Here is a 24,365-nt window from a genome sequence, read left to right on the forward strand (position 1 = left end):
ATTTGCGTTTAAAAAAATGCAATTGCGTGGAAGCCCCAAGGCTCCTGGGCCCGGGTGCAACCGCATCCCCTGCATGCCCTATCTCTACGCCCCTAGATTGCACCCTTGCATATATATATATATACACACATGCACTCTGTAGAGCAGCTGCACAGACACAGAAATAACAGTGCATCATGTGACCTCTTCACCAGGCAGCACCCTGCAGCGTTCAATCACAACGTGCCACGTCACTCCCAGGTTATTAGCCTGGCAGAGGAGTTTGACAGGAGGGGCGTGACGTCAGAGGGGGCGGGGCCAGGCGCCTTGTATTCCGGCTGCTGTGATCTCGTCTACAGACCGTGCAGATGGCTGCTGCTAGTGAGGCTCAGCGAGTGCTGGTGTATGGGGGCAGAGGAGCTCTGGGCTCCAAGTGCGTGGACTACTTCAAGTCCAAGAACTGGGTAAGTGACTTTATCTCATGGTTATGGCTTATAATGCAGAGATCATGGGGTTAATTTATTTTAGTAGTGTAAACAGTGCAGTTTAGTCTGGGCAGATTACTCTACAGATGTAGCAGAGCTGAAGCTCTTAGGACTGCATTGTAATGAGTTGGGCTTGCCTGCAGTCCTGTGTAAAGCTGCATCCTGCTTCTTTCATGGTGAGTTGTGCTGCACTACAGCAGAGATCTAATGCATTTTATTACAATCCCTTCCTATTGCCTGTATAGCACCAACCTATTCCACAGAGCGGTACACAGCTTGGAATTGGGCTCTGTGCACATCATGTTGTTGTCGCTGTCCAGGGGTCCCAGCAGTGTACGCTTAACATCCAAAAAACGGAACCCTGGGGGATCCCTATCTCAAGCATTATAGAGAATAAGACCAGTAGATCGCCGTTTCATCAGGTTTCCATTCATTTGCACTACTATGTGCTGGGACTATTTGGTCTCCGTTTCAATGGTTTTCTACAGTATGATGCTTGAGCTGGGACCACGAGGCACTCCACCAGGAGTCGGCAGTGAAGACTTGGAATTCTATTGAACAAGGCAATGTGTCTGAATTCCGAAATTGAACCTTCATCAGGATTGAAACGCGTTGTCTTGTTCAAAAAACTCCTGAATCTTCACTGCTGAATCCTTGTTCTGTTCAAGTGCACCGTGGCCCCCAGGTTTTCTCTATATTCCCCTAAAGGGCCACTCCGGTGATTGATTTATTTATTTTTAAGTAGCTGTCCTCCTAGTATATTTAAATCACCTAGTGTTACCTTGGTTAGTTATTCCTTTCTGTCTAAAACTCCTGCCCTTTCTCCTCAATGATCTTAATTCTGACCAGCTAAGATTTACTTGGGGTTATGTGTTCAGTTTCTAATCAGTTTCTTAGTTTGTGTGATGCTGTTACATGAATCCTACCAAAGAAACTGCCTAGAGGGGGACACAGACACTCCTCTTACAGTTACTGATGATCACACAGCTTTAGTAGAGGAGATCACCTGTATACTTATGGGCTGTAGCTTATTTAGGTGAATACAGAAGGTTATGATAATTAAACTGTCCACCCAGCAGGCAGAGATGGTAAAGCCCCTAGCTAATGCTGTGCTGTTGCATCATGGGATTGATTTGAAACTGAAAGTAAAAAGTTTTATCATCAAGATGGTGCTTGATAAGCATCAGACAGGGGGCTGCACTGCATGGAATGGCTGCAATACACAGTGGAGACCTTCAGACTGTGACAGGCAATCAGGTGAGGGGCCAGGGATGGAAAAAATGTGTATTTGTTGGAGTGTCTCTGCCTCTGCCCATGTGTTTCACCTAGTGTGCTAATAGGCTGTAAATGCAACAAATCCATCTTCTTTCTACATTTTGCAAATCTTTGTACATATAATGTATTATTTATAAGATACGCTTTTTCTTAAATTGGCATCTATTCCTTCTATTCCCCCAGTGGGTGGCATCAATAGATGTAACAGAAAATGCAGCTGCCAATGCCAACATTGTCGTCAAACTGTCCGATTCTTTCACGGAGCAATCAGAAGAGGTGAGTCAGCGGCAGTGCGTCCGACCGGTGTCTGCTCAGCCCCGGGTTACGGCTATGTATAATGTATACGCCGCTCAGTCTGGAGATTGGTATAGTGTAAGAGCCAAAAAACATCATAGCAGCTGCACTTTGCTTATTTCATATCCTAAGCAAAGCTGAAATGAAATTGTTCTAGTTCACCACATCTGATACTTGTTACATCTCATAAATGTTACTTTGCCCTTTTGTCTGTGTTCCCCCATCCGGTCCGTCTCCAGAAACTGAATGATGTGTATATGGTTATGATCCTATATGTTGTCTATTGCATTTTTCCCCTTTACTCACACGACCGTAATTAGCTGTGTGCCAAATCCCCATACACTATCTGGGTGTGTATTCGCACATTAAAAGCGCCAAGATTTATGCAACATCCAATCCTAATAGCTCATTGATTTGAATAGGGCCATTCGCATTTAAATTTTATTTTTTCATGTACTTATTACACTTGCGAAAAAAAATGTTGCATGTTCTATCTTGGTGTATATTCCTAGAATCATAGAATGGTAGAGTTGGAAGGACCTCCAGGGTCATCGTGTCCAACCCCCTGCTCAGTGCAGGAGTTACTAAATCATCCCAGACAGATGTCTGTCCAGCCTTTGTTTGAACACTTCCATTGAAGGAGAACTTACCACCTCCCGTGGTAACCTGTTCCACTCATTGATCACCCGCATGGTCAGAAATGTTTTCTAATATCTAATCTGTCTCCTCCTTTTCAGTTTCATCCCATTGCTTCCAGTCTTTCCTTGTACAAATGAGAATAGGGCTGATCCCTCTGCACTGTGACAGCTAGAGATGAGTGAGCATACTCGCTAAAAGCAATTACTCGATTGAGCTTTGCCCTTAGCGAGTACCTGCCCGCTCGGAAGAAAAGATTCGGCTGCCAGGGAAGAGTGGGGAGGAACGGAGGGGAGATCTCTCTCTCCCTCTCTCCCCCCTGGTCACTGCCGCAACTCACCTCTCACCCGCGCCAGAAGCCGAACAAGCGGGGAGATACTCACTAAGGACAATGCTCGATCGAGTAATTGTCCTTAGTGAGTATGCTTGCTCATCTCTAGTGGCAGCCCTTCAGATATTTGTAGACCGCTATTATGTCTCCTCTCGGCCTTCTTTTTTGCAAGCTAAACATTCCCAGATCCTTAAACCGTTCCTCATAGGACATGATTTGCAGACCGCTCACCATCTTGGTAACTCTTCTCTGAACTTGCTCCAGCTTGTCTATGTCTTTTTTTTAAAGTGGGGTGCCCAGAACTGGACACAGTAATCCAGATGAGGTCTGACTAAGGAAGAGTAGAGGGGGATAATTGGGATCTAGACGCTATGCTTCTCTTAAGACATCCCAGAATTGTGTTTGCCTTTTTGGCTACTGCATCACATTGTTGACTCACGTTCAGTCTATGATCTATTAGTATATCCAAATCTTTTTCGCATATACTGCTGCTTAGCCCAATTCCTCCCATTCTGTATGTGCTTTTTTTCATTTTTCTTGCCCAGATGTAGGACTTTGCATCTCTCCTTGTTAAATACCATTCTGTTAGCCGCTGCATATTACGTACACATGCACGGCAAGTTAGTGTGTAGGGATTGGCAGTGCACAGCAAATACGCATGTCATTGTGTACTGGCTGTGTGCTGCATATGAGAGAAGTGTGAGCTGCATGCAGCTACTTGTGTCTGACTGGTGAGATCTGGTGTTCTCTCCCTGTACTATGTTGTTATCAGTGCATTAGACACAGCCAGGTTGTGCCTTGGGGAGGCAGGAGCTTTTTCTGCACGTGATATTGCGTACATATCAGTTCTTTAATGGATCATTCTCGGAATTACTGCTTGTAGCCTCCTGAATTATTGTGATTAGACCATAAGATTAGAACATTGTTCTCTATTCAAATCTAATCTATCCTGCATAGTAGATCCAAAGTATCAGTTCTCTTGCTGGAAGACACCTGATTAAAGTACACTCTGCAGAATATGTAATAACTATAGACCTAAGACCATTAATACAAATTGAGCCGATTTCAATCGACATATTCTAAACACAAAGTAACATTTATCCATGCTGGATGTGTAAATGGGGTTTACTGACATTTGTAAATAATGCTACATTGCACAATGAAAAGTTCTACAACTTTCTATTATACTTTGTTCCAGTTCCTCACTATTTTTAAGATTTGTTTGCAATCGCTGAATTAGGCCGAATGCCCACGGACAGATTATCGCTGTGGAATTCGCGGTCAGATACCTGCCACAAATTCCGTATCAATGTCCGTCCATAGACCTGCAATGTTAAACGATTTTCCCGTGCCCACGAGTGGAAATTTATTGCGTGTTTTTTTTTTTCTTCCCCCCCCCCCCCCTTGCAGAATCTCAGCATATTCTATTTTGTGCAGAAACTTACACAGACTGCTTCCATTGCAGTCAATGGAAGACGTCCATTCTGCAATAATTCTGCTGTGAGCACTGCAAAAGTATTGCTGGAATCTGCGTCACAGCCCAGTGCATCATGCGCTACACTGCGCATGTGCACCTGCTGAGACGCTCGTGGTGAATCTGGACAGGTGAGTATAGGGTCTATGGGGGGTGCCAGGTCTGATTCTACTGTGATATTTCGCAGTTGGAATCTAACCCAGCCGTGGGCGTGAGGCCTAAAAACCTTGTTGTTTAGGGTCATTGCTGAGGGTTTGTAACAATTGTATTTAGTGTAGGCAGTCCTAATGCATTTTACCTACCGTACATTGTTTCTATGTAGCAAGCTATTAGGACAGGGGTGAGAGTTAATAAATAAAATCAAAATCTCTTGCCATGGCATACCTGGTCTGGCAGGTAAGGTTTTCTTTCACGCGGGTCAAATTTTCTTTATTCCGTAAATTTGCACAAAAATCTGCAAGGCTTCGTGTTGATTTTTATGCAGAATGCAAATGGTTTAAAGGGGTTGTCCCGCGCCGAAACGTTTTTTTTTTTTTTTTTTTAAACCCCCCCCCCCCCCCCCCCCGATTCGGCGCGAGACAACCCCGATGCAGGGGTTCAAAAAACAAACCAGGTAGTACTTACCCGAATCCCGGCGGTCCGGCATCTTCATACTCACCTGCTGAAGATGGGCGCCGGGATCCTGTCTCTCTGTGGACCGCAGGGCTTCTGTGCGGTCCATTGCCGATTCCAGCCTCCTGCTTGGCTGGAATCGGCACGTGACGGGGCGGAGCTACACGGAGCCGGCATTCTGCACGAGCGGCCCCATTGAAGACAGCAGAAGACCCGGACTGCGCAAGCGCGGCTAATTTGGCCATTAGAGGCCGAAAATTAGTCGGCACCATGGAGACGAGGACGCCAGCAATGGAGCAGGTAAGTATAAAACTTTTGATAACTTCTGTATGGCTCATAATTAATGCACAATGTACATTACAAAGTGCATTAATATGGCCATACAGAAGTGTATAGACCCACTTGCTGCCGCGGGACAACCCCTTTAAGCTGGCCTGCAATTCCGCATCAAAATCCACTACTTGGAGGCGGAAATGTTCCGCCCATGTGAAACAGCCCTAAGGCCTCATGTCCACGGGGAAAATCGGGCCTGCGCGGATTTCTGCTGGACTATAACTGTGTTTTATTTATTTTTTTTGCGGGAGACCAATTGAGAGAAGAGCTCTATGAGCTCCCGCACGTGTGATCCGCACTAAAATCGAAAATGTAGCGTTTTTTTTTGTTTTTTTTCTTCACGTGCATGAAACCTGTAAATCACTTAAAATACCATCTGCGGCTAGTTAAGCAACAGCGTATGGTCAATGCTTCCCTAGGGGATACGGATTTGTCTTTTTTTTTTTTTTTCCCCACACACGCGGATTTGCTAAATATAATTTCCCCCTGAACATGAGGCCCAATACTACACTTCCACTGCTGCCACCAATCTGCACAAAATGTATTACGGGCTCAACCCCCGCCTCCAGTAATAACTGAATGTCACAGGGTTTCTGGAGCTGATTGCTCTGGTGCATAAAGAGAAAATGTTGCCTTTCTTCCTCTACTTTTTTCAATCTTACACAAAATCAGGAAATCTATTTAAAGTACAGCCTGGAGATGTGCAAAATCTGTCAGTCATACATCAAGTAGGAGATCCTTGTGTGGAGATAAGGTCCTTTTAATATCCTGTAACAATAAATGGAACCTGCGTGTGACACGGCTAAAGAAATACTGTGATGTGCTTTGCAGTTGGATGGTGGAGCTTCAGCCTAGAATTTCTTGTGATAGTCTTCTAAATTTTGCTGTATAGTAAAAGAAGGGTTAGGAAGACTGTATGGTGTAAAGTGTCAGGCTAAAAATATTTGGCTGCATGTAACATGGATAACTATTTCCTATAATGCTGGAGCAGCATATGGGGCGCAAATGCAGAAATTCTCCGGAGGCTTTTTTCTTGATCTAAAGCGCATCGCTTTATTTTCTTCCAAAAGACAGGCAACGTTTCAACCGCTATCAGCAGTCTTTGTCAAGTCACCTTGACAGCAGTTGAAACGTTGTCTGTCTTTTATGGAAGAAAATAAAGAGATGCGCTTTAGGGTGCCTGCACACGAACGGAATTTCCAGCGCGTTATTTTAGGCACATTATCTGCCCCAGACCGCAGCCAATATACTCCTATGAGGATCCGCAGTTGTCCCCAGACGGACAGATTTGTATTGCGTTTTTTCACGCGCGTGAAAAAATCTGCGACCTGTTCTAATTTGGGTCGGATTCTGCGCGTGAAGCCTCCAATACAAGTGAATGGGTGCGTTTTTTCACGCAGTACATCCGCAGTGCAGCTGCAGATGGAGTCACTGGTTGCTATGACTACAGGAAGTAGGCATGGTAGGAGACGTCCCAACACACAGCAGAGCTTCACAGGCAAATTTGTAGAGGGAGATAGGTAGTATTTCTTGCCAATGCAGGATGTAAGAATGCAAAATCTGTAGTAATGAATTCCTCTTGTGAATTTTTTTGCACTGACTGAAATAAAGTCACACTGGATAAGCGCCTGAAAAAAGTTATATGGATCAACCATGCCCACAAAGACATCTGCTCACCGGGTGAAAGCATGTTGCCAGAATAATTTAATGGTGCTCACACAAGCAAGAGGGACAAAACGGAGTCTGGGTGTTGGTTTTTAAGCTGTTTTCCAAGGAATGGGCAGTTCTCTAGGGGTTGGGTTTACAATAAGGGGCGTCTGCTGGTTTTTCTGCGCGTTTTTTTTCCGCAACACATCCGCGTATATCCGCACGTGACTTTTCACGCATCCGCACCTATCCGCAAGCACATTTAGGTACCATACGCGCGTGAAAATCCGCTAGCAGAATCCGGAATGCTCGTGTGCAGGCGGCCTGAGATAAAGAAAAAAGCCTCCAGAGAATTTCTGCATTTGCGCCCCATATGCTGCTCCAACTTTGCAAAGGATTTATATGGTGATTATCTGGATGGTGGGTCCACATCCCATGGTGAGCGTGTATCATTGAGCCCAGTGGTGAGTTCCCCCAGCAACATTGGCTGGGTTACTTTGAGTGCTGCTGTCTTTTCCTTTTTTTCTGTTTTTGGTTATTTCCTATAATGTATTTGTATTATTTGGATTGACTTCTTTCACACTGCTTTCTCAGTTCTAGATCTGGTTCCATCTTAGGTTCTCCACAAAAAAACTGCATAGGAACGGAAGCACAAGCATGTGAAACTGCGGCTAAAGAGGTCTCCATCTCGATTATTGGACCTATGTTTCCATCCAGTTTTCTGACTCATGCAGTTTTCTGCATAGAAGACTGAAACCCAAAATAAAACCGATGCTGGAACTAAAAATAAAACATGAAAGAAGCCTAAAAGGGGTTTTGTCATTTAAAAAAAAAATAAAAAAAATCTATACTCTTCTATTCCTACCCCGTCAGTCTCCTTACTACCTCTTCTCCTGGCTAAGCTTCTGCAGTGCCCTGGGGTCACCTCACTGCACGTCGGCCAGCTTGTTATGAAGGTTGCATTCCTTGCATTCTCTTCCTGCCGAGTCATTGAAGGTCAGATCCCTGTCCTGTAGTGTTCACTGCCTAGGAAGGAATTCTGATCTATTTCAGTGACAGTTCCTATGAGTAGTCTCTGCAGTAGATCAGCACTCCCCCTGCTGGGCTGTGAGCTGTGACGTGACGTAACATACATTGGCTGGCAGGAAGGAGACTGCCTGTGAATGTACGTAACCTCAGAGGAATCAGTCAGCTGGAGGTGAGTTGAACCACCCCCTGGACGGCAGGAGACAGGAGAAGAAAGGTGAGGAGAAGAGGAGGTAAGTAGACTGACGGGAGAGTAGTAGGTAAATATAGAATTACTTATTTTTTAATGACAGAGCCCCTTTAAGGGTGGTTGTACTGTGACAATATCTTTCAAAAGGACTGCACTAACTATTTCATCTTTCTTTCTCCCAATCCATTAGGTCACTTCAGCAGTGGATCAGCTTCTTGGTGGACAGAAAGTAGACGCAATCTTATGTGTAGCTGGAGGCTGGGCGGGAGGATCTGCGAAAGCCAAATGTAAGTAAATGGAGCTTTGGTGCATGTATGGTATGTGGGTGGCTTTCATGGAACACCTACCATTTTTCACAAACTGTTAGTAATGTCTACAATGAAGGGATCTAAATATGTCACCCCCCCCCCCCCCACACACACACCTTTATTGCTAGAGAACAGTCCCACTTAAAAGTTTGGATACACCTTTTCATTCCATGCTCTTTCTCGTATTGTTTTTTTGTATTTTTCCCATTGTTAATTCATACTGAAGAGATGAAAACTATGAAGGAACACATGGAATTAAGTATTAAGCAAACAAATGTTATGAACCAGAATGTTTTATATTCTAGATTCTTCAAAGTAGCTCCCTTCTGCTTTGAGCACTCGTGACATTCTCTCCAATGGCTTCATGAGGTCACCTTTCAGAGGTGTTGAACACTTGTTGGCTGTCTTTCTTTCACTTTGTGGTCCAACTCGCCTCAAATCTCATTTAGGCTTAGGTCAGGTGGTTGTGGAGTCCATGTCATATGTAGTAGTACTTCATCACTCTCCTTCTTGGTCAAATAGCCATTGCATAGCCTGGAGGTGTGTTTGGGGTCATTGTCCTATTGAAAAACAAATGATGGTCCAAATAACCGCTAACCAGATGGGATGTCATGCTGCTGCAAAATGCTTTTGGTTGGCATGCTGGATAAGTGTCTTGAATTTTTTGAATAAATCACCAACAGTATCCCCATCAAAGCATTCCCACACCATCACACCTGCTCCTCATACTTCATGGTGAGAACCACACATCTAGAAACCATCTGCTCACCTCTTCTGTGTCACACAAAGACATGGGGCTGGAACCAAAAATCTGAAATTTTCCCTCCTCAGTTCAAAGTACAGATTTCCACCGTTTTATGCCCATTCCTTGTGTTTCTTGGCACAAGCAAGTTTCTTTTCCTTTGATGTTTCTCAGTAGTGGCTTCTCTGCAGCAATTTGACCATAGAGGCCTGATTCTCGCTTGTCCCCTCTGAACAGTTGATGTTGAGATGTGTCTGATACTTGATCTTGGAACCATTAATGAGGGCTCTAGTCTGAGGTTCTGGTAATTTGTGGTTTCTGAGACTGTAACTGATTAACTAATCCTCTTGTTCTTCCTTTCCTGGGATGGTTCTCATAAGTCAGCGGCATCACGGGCATCATGGCGTTTTATGGTTTTCATGACTATGCTTGAGGATCCCTTCAAAGTTCTTGAAATTTTCTGGATCAACTGACCTTCATGTCTTAAAGTAGTGATGGGCTGTTTCTCTTTGCTTTGTTAAGCTGTTCTTGCAATAATGTGTATTAGAACAGTAGCTGAACACTATGGAACGGTGGACCAACTGGACCTCTGTACTGATGGCCTCAAACACATGAAGGCGAGAAATTCCACAAATTAAAGGGGGTTTCCGGGGAGAATACTATTGATCACCTAGCCTCAGAATAGGTAATCAATAGTTGATCAGCTGGGGTCCCGTCACTTGGGACCCTGACCGATCAGCTGATTGTGCGCCCGCTGACAGCACCGCAATTACAAGGGTCGGAGCGGAAGTCTCTGCTCCGACCTCCATGGAGTGACCGTGGCTTATAACTGCAGACATGACTCATGTTGTTTTCAATGAGAGCCGCACTAGCAGTTACAAGCGCCGGCCACTAAACAGAGGTTGGAGCAGAATCTTCTGTGTATCAGCGGCACTATCAGTGGGCGCACAATCAGCTCATAGTAGTCATTTCTTCAATATGAGCCTACAGTGTAGAAAATGGGGGGGGGGGGGGGGGGGTCATGCAATGAAAAGGTATGTCCAAACTTGTGATTGCCCTTAAATCTTTCTACTACAATACCAATGTCTACCCTTCAGCACCATTTTGCCCTTGACTGCAATCTTTAGAAACCATGCTACAATAATCGGAAGACCTGCCATGAATTTTGATCGCCCTCCCACCCCCACCCATAGAGTAGTATTGTAGAGATAGGTTGCATATGCTATAACACCGCCCTCTAGAATAGCTTCTTACCAATGGAAAAGCCAGCAGTTTTGCTGCTAGATACAAACCAGTATATTACAGGATAATGTCACATGGTGGTCTTCAGTATTTTGGATGTACCACTTTAAATGTCACAGATTTCTTGTGTACTGTGTGACAACAATTATGTTTCTACCAAGAGAACGTATTAAAGATCTACCATTCAGAGTGAGTCAGCCGTTTTTTAACCACATGTGTCTGGCATAAATTAGCAATAGTCGGTTTTTATAAGAGCCATATGTACTGTTTGTGTTGTGTTTTTTATTACGCTCTTAACATTGCAGAAGTTCCATGAAAACTTTTTTTTTTTTTTTTTGTGTGTCTTTGAATTTTGCAGGGAGACAAAAAGAAATGTTTTCCAATCACATTGAAATCTATCTAATGTAGATCAGATTCTTCCATGGTTGCTGATATGACAATCGCATACTAATAATGTAGTATTTGTGTAAATGGATCGAAAAGAGGTGGCTGAACTGATCGAAATTGTGTTGTATATTATGGATTGCATGAGAATGATTCTGCCCCTTATCCTGTGAAGTGCATTTTAGAGATCAGTGGTTAATCATTTGTGAACAGGTCATGATAACAGATACCGCTGTTTATCTGCATTTGCTCTATTGATTTTTTTTCTTTTTTGTTATTTTTTTATTTTCTTGCTGTAATGATTTGAGTCACCAAACGGTTCCCTTTCTGCAGCATGATAATCTATAGCCATTCTACACCCAGGCTTACAAAGAGCATCTATAGCTCTGAAGAGCCTGACATGTCCATGCATTACACAGATGGCCCATTGATAGAACTGGGAATTGTGCAATGCTACATTTTTCCTTTTGGGGGCGCTGCAATGAAAGTAAGCACTTGCTGGTGGGTTCCTCTACAGATTATATCAATGTGGTCCCACAATTAGTAGTATCATTGTGTCTACACAAGTATTGGTCGACATGCTACATTGTGAAGTGTCACCCTTGACTCATTCAAGGGCTCTACTTGACATTCCATGATCTATTGAAGTGAAAAGTTGTAAAAAGTAACTGAGGCTTTGGCGGGACCTGTTTTTAAAAAATCTATATTATGGATCAAACAAGAAACGAGTCATTCTATGTCAAGTGGTCTAATGCTCCCCACCTTCATATCTCACATCTTTGTTCAAAATTTGTGTACTACAAACTTAGGCTGCATTCACACGAATGTATATCGGCTCGGTTTTCACGCCGAGCCGATATACGTTGTCCTCGTGTGCAGGGGGGGGGAGGATGGAAGAGCCAGGAGCAGGAACTGAGCTCCCGCCTCCTCTCCGCCCCTCTGTACTATTTGCAATGAAAGGGGTGGGGGCGGGGCTAAGTTCCAAGAATTTGCCCCGCCTCTCCCCATTGCAAATAGTGCAGAGGGGCGAAGAGGAGGTAGAGAGGGGGCGGGAGCTCAGTTCCTGGCTCTTCCATTCCCCCCCCCCCCCTCCCGCCTCTTGCACACGAGGACAACGTATATGGGCTCGGCGTGAAAACCGAGCCGATGTACATTCGTGGGAATGCAGCCTTAGCCCATGTTATCAATTTTAGGTTCCTGCAGCTAATAATTCCTGAGTTAGACCATGTTGCTGCACAGGTAACATTCGGACAAGTGTGGGCAGGTGGACATACTTGATGGTTGCTGTTGCTACATTGGTTTCACGGTTTCTGTACTATGCTTCCTAAAAAGTATTTTCATGAAATGCCATAGAGTAGTAAATTAGAGCAGCAATTATGTATGTTTGTACTTTCAGATATATTGGCAATTTTCTGTATTAGTTGTGGCATTCGTTTTTGCAGAAGTGAAAACCGGAGATCCAGCCATATTGGACATCGCATTTGCATTAGCTGGAGAGCTGCAGATTGGAGACCAATGCACAGCATAAGCTGATTTCAGTCCTGTTTTCTTCTTTTTCAGCTTTTTATAAGAACTGCGATCTCATGTGGAAGCAGAGTGTGTGGACATCAACTATTTCCAGTCACTTGGCTACAAAGCATCTGAAAGAGGGCGGCCTGCTCACGTTATCCGGTGCGAATGCTGCGCTATCTGCTACTCCAGGTAATGACGGATGGTTTATGAAATTAGACCGAAAAGTGGAGAGGTTGCCATTGCCAAAATCTTTTTTTTTTTTTTTCTTCATAAACCATTAATAAATTAGATTTCATTAAGATGTGCATTTGTTTATTTGGGGGGAACTAAAGAGTAACTTTAAGACCTGTGTTGTAGATTAATTGTATGCATGGAGTAGTAGTGGCCATTGTCACCACCTTCAACCGGCATTATTCCTAGTGCTACTCTATAGGGAGTATATCCTGCATACACCTGTGTAATTGCTCTTCCTCTTACCTCTTTGACTATGTACAGTACTAGATTGAGACAAACAGTGCATGCGTCCTATCAGGAGGCAAAGGTCTCTTGGCTCAGGAGCAAATTTAGCCCTTTGCTCTTGTCATTTGAAATAATCTCGTGCTTGACAACTTTTGGGAACCTAGTTGGAAAAATGAGCAATACTCACTGAAATGAAGCGGGTGAAGGAGACCTAACACTGTCATTAACGCTTTCCAATCCACTGTCTGACCTCTGAAGACATTATGATTTAAGGGCTTATTTAGACGACCGTATATCTGCTCGGTTTTCACGCCGAGCCGATATACAGTGTCCTTGTCTGCGGGGGGGGGGGGGGGGGGATGGAAGAGCCAGGAGCAGGAACTGAGCTCCCACCCCCTAAGTTCCTGCTCCTGGCTCTTCCATTCCCCCCCCCCCCTTACAGACAAGGACACCGTATATCGGTTCGGCGTGAAAACCGAGCCGATATACGGTCGTCTAAGCCCTGAGGCTGTACAGCTCCAATGTTGGAAGACGTCTGTCGGGGTTCTCTTACTGTATATTGCCACCCTCCCTGCTGTCGGAGCCTATCCAACGTGTCACCTCATGCAGTACTGGCTTTAGCCAGCATATAGTGCCGTCGTATAACAGCAAAAAAAGAGTAAGTCCCCTAGGGAAACCAGGATACAAATTGGATTGGAAATGGTTAATAGCACGGTGCATGTTCTATAAAGTATAGTAACTCCATGTTGTTGCTTCGTAGTGACCACATCTGGGGCTTCGTGCCCCTCTGGAATGTCTGTGATGTGTCCATCGGACATGTGCATTGCATTTTGGAGCAGACCATGTGCATTACAGATGGATTGAGCAATCTCCTCAGCAGGGTTGGCTGATCTGATTAAAACAAATTGCAGGAAGGCAAACTGTCTTTTGGAAAATTACAGTATTATCTATATTAAAGGGGTTATTCCAGCAAAAATATTGTTACTAATTGAAGGGGTTGTCCAGGACGTCTACTATTGATATAACCTATTCTCCATTCTGATATGAGTCTGTTTTAACCTGAGAACTCCTCTTATCCTTGGGAAATTTACATGTTGGAGAGCGCAATATGGGGGTGGTCTTCACAGCCCCATATCTCACTCACCCATGTGAAGTTAGCCTAAATGTTCCAAGGTCTTCACACATACTCAGTCTTGCTTGTATGCAGTAGAGCAGAGAGGGAAGCAAGACTGAGCAGGTGGAGCAATTACTGAGCACAAACAACGGGTGGTGCTATTCTAATAGTCCTGGAATACCTGGGGATAGAAATATATAATGTGTAAAAAATTAAGGTAAAGAAACCTCACTGACTGCCTTGCCACTTATTCTCTAACTTCCTGGTGTTGTGCAAACGTGAAATTTGGTAGGAGCATTCTTTAGGTTCTAAGTGAGGAGAGTGGGAGGGGTGGCACATTCTGCAGAGGGACATCGGTACATGCAGTCTGAGGAGAATGTAACGCTCCTCTATGTATGTACATACTTTATTCCTCTGTTTCTCGGAAGTAACCATGACTTCATAAAATTTTCTGTGTGAATAACATGTAAACACCTGTATCAAATTAACTAAATTAACTCGGGCGAAGCCAGCTACATTGTGTGTGTGTGTGTGTGTGTGTGTGTGTGTGTGTGTGTGTTTAACTGAAAGCAATATTTTTCATGGGACAACTCCTTTAATGATTGAATGGGAAACCTATCTTGTGCCAAATAAACTTTGGCTTCAGCCTGAATCTCCATGTAGCAGTTGGACACCATGTATGTTAACTCTGGGGAGGATGATTGTCATTGAGAAGATCCAGCTGGGGAGTGGAGTCTTAGGCCTCCCTCACGCAGGGCGTTTTATACAGCGTTAAGCGCTGCCTTTTCAGCCCAGCGCTAAACGCTGTACAACACTCCCATTCATTTCAATTGGGCTACTCACACATGGCTGAAAACGCAGCGCTTTCCAACGCTGCGCTTTGACAGCGATGCATGTTCTATTTTTGGCCGTTTTCAGCCCTGCGTCACCCATTGAAATGAATGGGCAGCGGTTTCAGCACTGCTGAAAACGCGGCAACACTTGGTGGCGCGTTTTTGGCAGCGTTAACTGCTCACTGATTTTCGGGGGGAGGGCTTGCAATAGAAGCCCTACCCCGAAAATCAGTCGCAGCTAGGCTAGATAGGGAAAAAAAGAAAGTAATACTCACCTAGCCGCTGCAGTCCGGGTCGCGGCTGCTGGTCTCTGACGCTGATCCGGGCTTCCCCTGCATTCACAAGTCTATTGCCGTAGGCCAGGTTTGACAACCCAGCCTCCAGCAATAGAGTGCTGTGATTGGTTGCCGGCGCTGGCTCGATGCCCAATCACAGCCCTTCATTGACTGCCTCAGACAATCAGAGCTTGCCGGCGCTGATTGGCTGAGACAGTAAATGAAGGGCTGTGATTGGGCATCGAGTGCGCCGACAACCAATCACAGCACTCTATTGCTGGAGGTGGGGGTTCTCAAACCTGGCCTACGGCAATAGGGAGTGCAGGGGAAGCCCAGATCAGCGGCAGAGACCAGCGACCGTGACCCGGACTGCAGTGGCTAGATGAGTATTGCTTTTTTTTTTTTTCCTTTCAGCATTCTTGGCTGCATTTTCAGCCAAAAGGCTGGCATAAAGTATGCCAGCGCTGCTGAAACCGGGCGGAATCGGCAGTAAACGCAGCGTTGAAAAATGCTGCGTTTTCTGCCAACGCCCTGTGTGAGGAAGGCCTCCCAGTCTATGCTATGGGAAGCAGTATGCAAATCCGCTGTCCTTTAGAAGGACCGTTCTATCTATAGTATGAATTTATCTGTGCTGCTTTGGCTATAGAACATACAGCTCCTATGCAGACCGATCTACATCAGGTTGCACAATGGTTCCAGGCCATAAACCAACACTGCGTGTAGTCTGAGCGGTTGTCCTAAATTGCTTTCCTATTGACCTAGGAGACAACTGAGGTAATAGCCAGTATTAACCACACACAGCCTTTTGTGCTGCATTTTCTTCCAGAAATAAGTTTGCAAAGTTTGAGAGAGGGAGGGGAAAGACACCCAGTATAGAGCGTTGAAAGAAGGGAAGGTGAGAGCATGCTTCAGAGAACACCCACTAAGCTCAAAGCCTGCAGCGTCATAGCCAGACATGTTAGAGAAAGCTGCTGCAGAACATCATAAACTGGAATAACCCAAAAAGCAATGCAGAAATTGTAAGGCTAGTGCAACCTAGTCCAGAGGGCTAACTTGAAGCTGCTGGGCCCTAGTGCAAAATCTGTTACTGGGCCCCCAACTATAAAGCTTCATTGATAGCATTGGTTTGCAATATAGGGTAGAGAGACTTTATGGCCTCCTGGGCCCAGGCGTGACCGCACCTCCTATACGTATGCCCATGACCGTGTCCTTACAAACTGATGATTGCGCTTTATGTTATACTAGAGCAATGAGCCTGCAGTTTCAAATACAGACATTCTGTTGACCCTTTGTTAAAGGTATTAGTTACTTGTGCCTTGTTTAGGAATGTCTGCCTATGGAATGGCGAAAGCAGCAGTACATCAGCTCTGCCAGAGCCTCGGTGGGGAGAAGAGCGGGCTGCCAGGGAATTCTGCCGCTGTAGCCATCCTGCCGTAAGTCGCTGTTGTCTGGTATTGATTTTCTGCAAACGTCAGATTGAATATGTTCCTGATTACTAGATAGTGTGGCGGGGCTCTGCCCGCACATTGTCTGTCAGACAGGTGTATCGATCGGGAGATGAGGCCAACACTCAGCGGCTCTGAAGATGGTGAACCTGAATGGACATTTAAACTAGACATTAAGGCTGTATTCTAATAATGCATAGAACCCTGCAGGCATGGTGTATCGCTGTACAGGAAAACTTCCCCATAACTACCAGGAAAGCCGCACCCCACAGTCTCCACCAGTTTCCTCTCAATGGCAAACGGGAAGGGCTGATGGTGGCAGTATGAACCAGAAGAGAGGAATCGGGCCGCTTTCACACAAGCGTATTTATGCATTCATATTATGGATGAGTGTTCCGGGCTAATGGCATATCCGGAACCAAATTCTAAGCATGATGGATCCTTATGATGATCGGTCTGTGTCAGGCGAGGACACTCGTCCATATTATAGAGGCATAAATGTCGCCCTAATACTCCCTTGTGAAACTGGCCTTATTGCCTGAGACCGGCCATGAATTGTGCTTATTGGGCTAGTTTCACACGGGCGATCGTGATTTTTGCCGCGAGAATTTTATTTTTTTTGTTTGTCTTTTTTCTTCCGACGATTTTTGGGCTTCAGCAGTGCATTTTTGTTTTCTAGAACAATCTTGTATCGGATAAAAGTGAGTGTGTTTTGTGTGGGTTTTTTTTTTTTTTTTTTTAAATCACGAAAGTCAATAGGACTTTCTAATGTTAAAATCGCATCGCACCACAAATTTGTTGCATTGTGATAAAGGAGGCTCCATAGGAAAACATGGGAGATATAAAAAAAAAATCACACCTCGCAGGAAGATGGGGCATGCCGCAATTTTTTTTTTCGTTCTCTCAACATCTCATCAGTGAAAACATCGCTAATGGGGAAGAAAACCATTGTAGATCATTGGTTTCATAATCTGCTTTTTTTTACTGACTCTCGCATCACGCAAAAATCGTCCGTAAAAAGCAGATTATGAAGCCAATGATTTACAATGGTTTCCTTCCCATCTGTGTTATTTTTTTTTTGTTCTTTCAACATTGCAATAATGGGGGGAAAAAATCGCAGTATGTCCCATCTTTCTGCCATGTGTAAATTTTAATTTTTTTTTTTTTTTAACTCTCCTTCCAGGTTTCCCCATGGAGACTCTTTTTATCACAATGCAACAAACTTGCGTTTCAATACGATTTTAACATTGGAGTGTCCGTCAGCAATGCCATGTAAAACTAGCCTAAGTATCACGTAATTTAGCCCATATGGTGAACGCTGTCCTTAGAGTAAATGACAGAATTTGTTGGTTTTGTCTTTTTGTCACCCCATCTTCCAATCAAAAATGAAGAAAAAGTGGTTAGAGAGTTGTGTCCAAAAATGGAAGCAATAGAATCTACAGCTCGCCTTGCAAAAAGCAATCCCTCGCACACCCATTGATGAAAAAATAAAAACCGTTCTAGTACTCAGACTATAGCGACAAAAGGCTGCATTTTCTTTAATAAACAGGTTATTAGGAGCAGTAAATTTATAGATATTTTTTATGTAAACCCTGCATCATCCTAGTACTGACTCAGAAAATGGTGTTGAGAGATTTAGTGAAATTTTTGGAGTTGCAACTGTCCGAACCGATGATTTATTTATATATATATATATATATATATATATATATATATATAATATAATTACATTTTTTTTCTTAAAAAAAAAAAAAATATCTTGAATCGGAACAGCTGCTTCACCAACGTGTGTTCCATGAATGCGGCTCAATTGATAGCACTGTTACTTTTTAGTCCTGGGGTCTTAGGGTGCATTTACACATAAAGATCATTTTACATAAACGACTACTTGGTACTAATGCCTATCAGTACCAATTAGTAGTGTGTGAGCCGCTGGGAGCTGTATTTAGGGAACAGACCAACCCAGGGGCGTAACTAAAGGCTCAGGGGCCCTGATGCAAAACGTGAGCTTGGGTCCCCCCCCCCCCCCCCCCCCTATCTGTATCTGTACCCGTACCTATACCTAAACCATGCTGCACAGAGACATAACTTGAAGCTTCTGGGCCCCAATGCAAAACCTGTAACAGGGCCCCCAACTATAATGCTTTATTCATACTACTGGGCTCCCAATATGGAGAAGAGAGGCCTTATGGGCCCCCTAAGGCTCCTGGGCCCGGGTGCAACCGCATCCCCTGCATCCTCTATAGTTACGCCCCTGGACCAACCGGTGTTTTCTGAATAAATTCCCTTTGTTCTGCCGGTGGGGCTGACAGCCGAATCAATGTAATAAGCTGTCCCTGGGCAGAGCACAGTGTGTGGTCCTTCTTATCATCATTTGGCACAAAAGTGAAAAATAGGCACATTTACACACAACGATTATCACTCAAAATATGCCTAATGAGTGGCTTTTGAGTGATAATTGTCTAAGTGGACCTTTAGGTTCAAGCCCTATCACGGATAATGTCTGCATGTACTTTGAAAAGCTCCATCCAGATGTTGCCCTAGGTCCTATTTCACTCTACAATTCCAGCACTGCAAATCCGCAGTGCTAACAACTGAGCCACCACAATTGTCTGTCCTTCTCCAGAGGAATGGAAGAACAACCATACAGACAGAAGAAGAAAAAATGCCTGTCTCTGTATATTATATATTCTGCTGAATCTGCCATCTTAGCAGGGATCTATGGTGATTTACGTTCACGTCAGTAGAATTGGGGTAGTGTATGATCAATCGGTACACAAACTCTGAATTCTAAGCGGCTTCAGTCTATCTGCCCATGTATGCCAGCTCGAGTCTGCTAAAAGGCATTTTCTACCAGATCCCTTTGCTTTCTTGGCTCACTTTTTTTTTACAGTACATCCATTTATTTTAATTTAGTTATTTTTTTAAATCTGATCAGGTTGATTACACAGAATCCCTGCTTTATGATCAACTTCCAATTCAATTTTTACTTTGCTTTCGTTGCCACCAATTCTCAAAAACACTACCACATGATTGTTGTACAGGGTATTTAGTGTGATGCAAAAAAAAAGGCCCTCCACTCAGCAGGTTTCTCTATTAGCAGAACTCGAGTGAACTTTTTCATTGTGCTCAGTATAGCAAAGTTCTTAAATGTAACACTTTGTGTACAATAACTTGTCCTCTTCCACAGTTGGCGTGTTTTTTTTTTGTTTTTTTTGTTTTTTTTTAAAAAACCTCCTCGCTGATTTCAAGAAGGGTTAACATTGGTAATCTTACACAGTCCCTTTTATTGTGTGTTTTTAATAATCCTTATCTCTTCCTTGGCAGTGTTACCTTGGATACCCCAGCAAACAGAGCAGCAATGCCTGATGCAGACTTTACCTGCTGGACACCGTTGGACTATATCGCTGAGTGAGTACATGATATCTGCCGCATGCCTTGATATATATTTTTTTTCTTATGTTGACCATAAAGCCACCACATGCATAAAATCATTTAAAATTGTATTTGGCCCTCAATGGATTTATTATAACTTTCAGTGTCCTTAGATAATCAGGACTTCTGTCTGAACTAAGAAGAATGGCTCTTCTGAGTGTTGCTGCCATTGCCAGAATAATGCTATGCTGGTACCTACTGCTAGGACCTGCCCTTCTGTGCCTTCGCAGCTCCTCAGAAGATATCTTGACACTAACCATGGTTGTTCTTTGCACAACCATAGAACATTGCGTGCCCAGTCTGGCAGCCAAGGCTCTCTTGAAGCCGTACTGCAGTGTATTATCTGAGAGATCATACAGTAGTATTGAAGGTTCAAGGGATATCAACAAAAAAAGTAATCCACGTAAAGATAGGAAGAACCTTTTTGTACTTTTGTGTTTGAAAAAAAAAAAAAAAAAAATTTGTACTGGATGCATCCATAATGACCCGTACACGTTATTTTTTTATTCTTTTTAAATCCCATACTGTGTAAACAACATTTAAAAAAAAAAAACTGAAGCAAAATGCTGTTTGTGTTAATTTTGCCTCCCAAAAAACACAAGTGATCGAAAGTCATACATAACCCAAAATGGTGCGAATAAACTACAGCTCGCCATGCAAAAAACAAGCCCTTATAAAGTTTAGTCCATGGAAAAATATAAATGTTCTGGGTCTTTAAATGCATTGATTTCAAAAACAAGTTTCCATACCGACCCACAGAAACGTTATCCTGTTTTATATCGCATAGTGAACACTGTGAAAACAAAAAAAAGGCCGAATTGATTTTTATTTTTTTCACCCTGTTCCCCAATCTCCTCCTCCAAATCACTAAAAGTTAGCGTCGGTTCACATCTTTATCGAGAGTTCCGGCTTCCTGCTCCACTCAGGAAGCAGGAAAGGGGAATCCCCAATGGCCAAATGACTCCATCTCTGGATGGAACCGAACAGTACCGGACAGACCCCATTGACCATAATGGGGTCCATCCGCTTTACGCCCAGCTGCCTAGCTTTTGGAAGGAAGAAATCGCTGCATGCAGCAGTTTTTCTTCCGCTAATTTTGAGTCAGATCTGTGGTGGAACCTCGGGCTGGATACTTAGATAATACATATGTAGCCCAAACTATAGCAATTAAAGCTACAAAAACAAGCCGCATATGGCTACAGTACTTGGACCCCCAGCAATCAGATCACATTTTGGGCAGGTATATATTTTTTTCTTTTATGCTGAATAACCCTCCTTGTAGAAGACTTCCCATTGCAGTTAATATTGTAGCTGCTCGCCTTTGCACCCTCTCAAGCTGCTTCTATATTGTTTTTACAATATGGAGTACAAGACTGAATCCCATAATTGAGATGTGGTCTTACAAGCGATTTTATATTGGAATATATGTTTATTTGCTTTTGCAGCTGCTACTTGACATTGAGTACTGCTGCTTACTTGTAACCGGGATACATCAGTCCTCCTGTTTTGTTATCCCCAGTATTTTCCATTTAATGTATACACTAATAAAATTGCCGGCCAAGTTGCACTACTTTACATTTGTCTACTTTACATTTCTGCCAGCCTTTTGCCCATGCTTCCAGTTTATCAAAGTTTTTTTTTTTTTCCTTCTCTGTAATCGATTAAAATTTAGGCTGAGTTTGAAGATCCTACAAAGTTTTGTATTGGCAGCATTTGCCACTGTATACCTCTACTACTATATTGGGATTGGGTTCTCAGGATGACTGGGTCCTGTATCGATAAGCAGGGATACTTTTTTGCTAGGATGCGGAAAATGTTCCTGTTCCAAAGTAATGTGCTGCTATTCCCCATAATGGGGATTTCAAAAATCTCCCTTTCTATACTAGTATTGAAGGGATTGGATTCTTTACATCTGTTAAACTTTTTTAAAGGGTAACTAAACTTTTTAAACTTCTGACATGGCAAACTGTTTGTTTGGTGGAGGTCTAGGTGCCAAGAACGTTGTTGAGTAACTTACTCATAATTGCAGCATCTGCTAATCCTTTTTTTCTTTATTCCTGTAGGACGTTTTTTAACTGGACTAATGGGAAAAACCGGCCCAAGTCTGGGAGTCTTATACAGGTGGTCACTGAGAAGGGGAAAACGGAGCTTGTTCCAGCTCAGCTGTGAGAGGCCTGCCTAGTCTATGTGATCCGTAAACTACTTGTCCCGTTACAGTTCGGTCTGTTTCCTCGCTGTTCCTTTAAGTGCAGTTACAATTTTACTGAGTAACCTTTTTGTATTAAAGGCTGAATATAGAGTTATGATAACCTTTCTGAACATCGTGTCACTGTGGTCCATTAAAGACAAATGATGCTGTTTACAACATATCACACTAGTATCTATTATCTGGTTTTATTGAGTGGCAGTGTTCGGGGTTAATGTTGAGTGATCCAAACCAAGTGACCCCTGTTTCGGGTTGAGCTAAAAGTTCAGTCTAGGTCAACCTAAACCTTGAATGCTTTATCCCAGCTGAACCCACTAGAAGAAGATGGTGGTGCTCAGCAGTTGGCACTGTTACCTTGGAGCGCTGAGGGTCCTAGGTTCAAATTGGAACACATCTGCTTGGAGTTTGTATGTTCTCTAGGGATGAGCGAGCGTACTCGGAAAAGCACTACTCGCTCGAGTAATTTGCTTTATCCGAGTATCGCTGTGCTCGTCCCTGAAGATTCGGTTGCCGGCACGGAGCGGGGAGCTGCAGGGGAGAGCGGGGAGGAACGGAGGGGAGATCTTTCTCTCCCTCTCTCCCGCCCGCTCTCCCCTGCTCCCCGCTGCGACTCACCTGTCAGCCGCAGCGGCACCCGAATCTTTAGCCCCGAGCACAGCGATACTCGGATAAAGCAAATTACTCGAGCGAGTAGTGCTTTTCCGAGTACGCTCGCTCATCTCTAATGTTCTCCTGGTGTTTCATTCTAATCCCTTTTATTCATATTACACAGTACTTTATGCCTCATGTCCTCTGGGATAATTAAATTGCGGAATCCACGCGTGCAATCCGCAGTTTAATCAGCCTATAGAAAAGCATTGGGCATCTGCATGTTATTAAATTCCTGCGGATGTCATTTTTTCCCCCCTGATTTGCGGATCACACGCGCAGGAAAAAAAATCGCAGCATGCTCTGTTTATCTGCGGGTCACGCAAGGACTGCTTCCATTGCGGATGTGCCGCGGATCCCGCTGGAAAGCAGAAGATTTTTTAAAAAAGGGAAAAAAACCTCCACTACACGTGTGCAGGGGAGAAGCTGGAGGGAACCGCACAGCCACACAGAAGATCCGGTCAGGTAAGTACTGTCCTCTTGCCGCGGGCAGGGTGGGATTCCGCTGTGGGCTCCCGCCCGCTGAATCCGACCTGCCCGTGGACATGAGGCCTTAAGGCACATTTAGACACAATAATTCTCACTCTAAAGACATCTTCTGAGCGATAATCGTTGTGTGCATTTACACAGCAAGATGATCGCTCAAAATTCGCTCAAACGGCAGTTTGAGTAACAGTTTTGAGCATTTACTTTGCATAAGTGTGTAAATGAAGGTTCAAACTGTATACAGAGGACAAGTGGGACTGCTATGTTCTGCATACAGCTGTTGTGTTCTCGGAGTGCACAGCTGGTATACAGCTGTGCGCTCCGAGTGGGGTATGCAGGACACAGTTAGAGCACTGTCTCAATATTCTGGCTGTGTTCTCCAAGCGGGACACTAGCTGAAACGATGGTAATGGCGGTATCCCGCTGAGAACTCAGCACGCGGCACTAATGAGGTCCATCATTCTTTCATCTTGCTGAACGAGAATGATGAACGACTCGTTAATGAAAACTGCACAATGTTCGTGAAGTTAGACCCAACGATTCTTGCTGAAAAGACAGCTTTGAACAATTTTTTTTTTTTTTGCGAGAATCGTTGGGTCTAAATGGGCTTTTATTCTTCCACTATATAAGGCACTTGTCAGGCCTCACATAGAATACTGCGTACAGTTCTGGACAATCGGGAAAGATGTTGCAGTTGCTTGAGGGGGTCCAAAGAAGGGCAACTAAATTAATAAATGGAATGAGAGAACTGGAATACCCAGAGAGGCTATCAAACTGGGATTATTCACCCTGGAAAAAAGACGGTTAAGGGGCGACCAAATAACTATGTATAAATACATGAGGGGACGATACAAGGATCTCTCCTATGATCTGTTTATACCCAGGACTGCAACGGTAACAAGAGGGCATCCACTATGTCTAGAAGAAAGCAGGTTTTATCACCAACACAGACCACCCAACCTTTTTCCCAATGGCTTAACTTTACAGTTGATAC

The 24,365-nt window shown here is 43.9% G+C and overlaps 1 protein-coding gene across 1 annotated transcript; it reads left to right on the forward strand.

The window, feature by feature from the left end:
• The first annotated feature begins 290 nt into the window (after positions 1 to 290).
• QDPR (quinoid dihydropteridine reductase) lies at positions 291 to 22,400 on the forward strand. Its single transcript, XM_066573252.1, has 7 exons — positions 291 to 443; positions 1,923 to 2,015; positions 8,473 to 8,569; positions 12,519 to 12,659; positions 16,476 to 16,584; positions 19,924 to 20,007; positions 22,095 to 22,400. The coding sequence occupies exons 1-7, from the start codon at positions 348 to 350 to the stop codon at positions 22,198 to 22,200; spliced, it is 726 nt and encodes a 241-aa protein (XP_066429349.1). The 5' UTR covers positions 291 to 347; the 3' UTR covers positions 22,201 to 22,400.
• The last annotated feature ends 1,965 nt before the right edge of the window (positions 22,401 to 24,365 follow it).

Source organism: Eleutherodactylus coqui, chromosome 7, assembly GCF_035609145.1.
Source record: "Eleutherodactylus coqui strain aEleCoq1 chromosome 7, aEleCoq1.hap1, whole genome shotgun sequence".
NCBI classification, from domain to species: domain Eukaryota; kingdom Metazoa; phylum Chordata; class Amphibia; order Anura; family Eleutherodactylidae; genus Eleutherodactylus; species Eleutherodactylus coqui.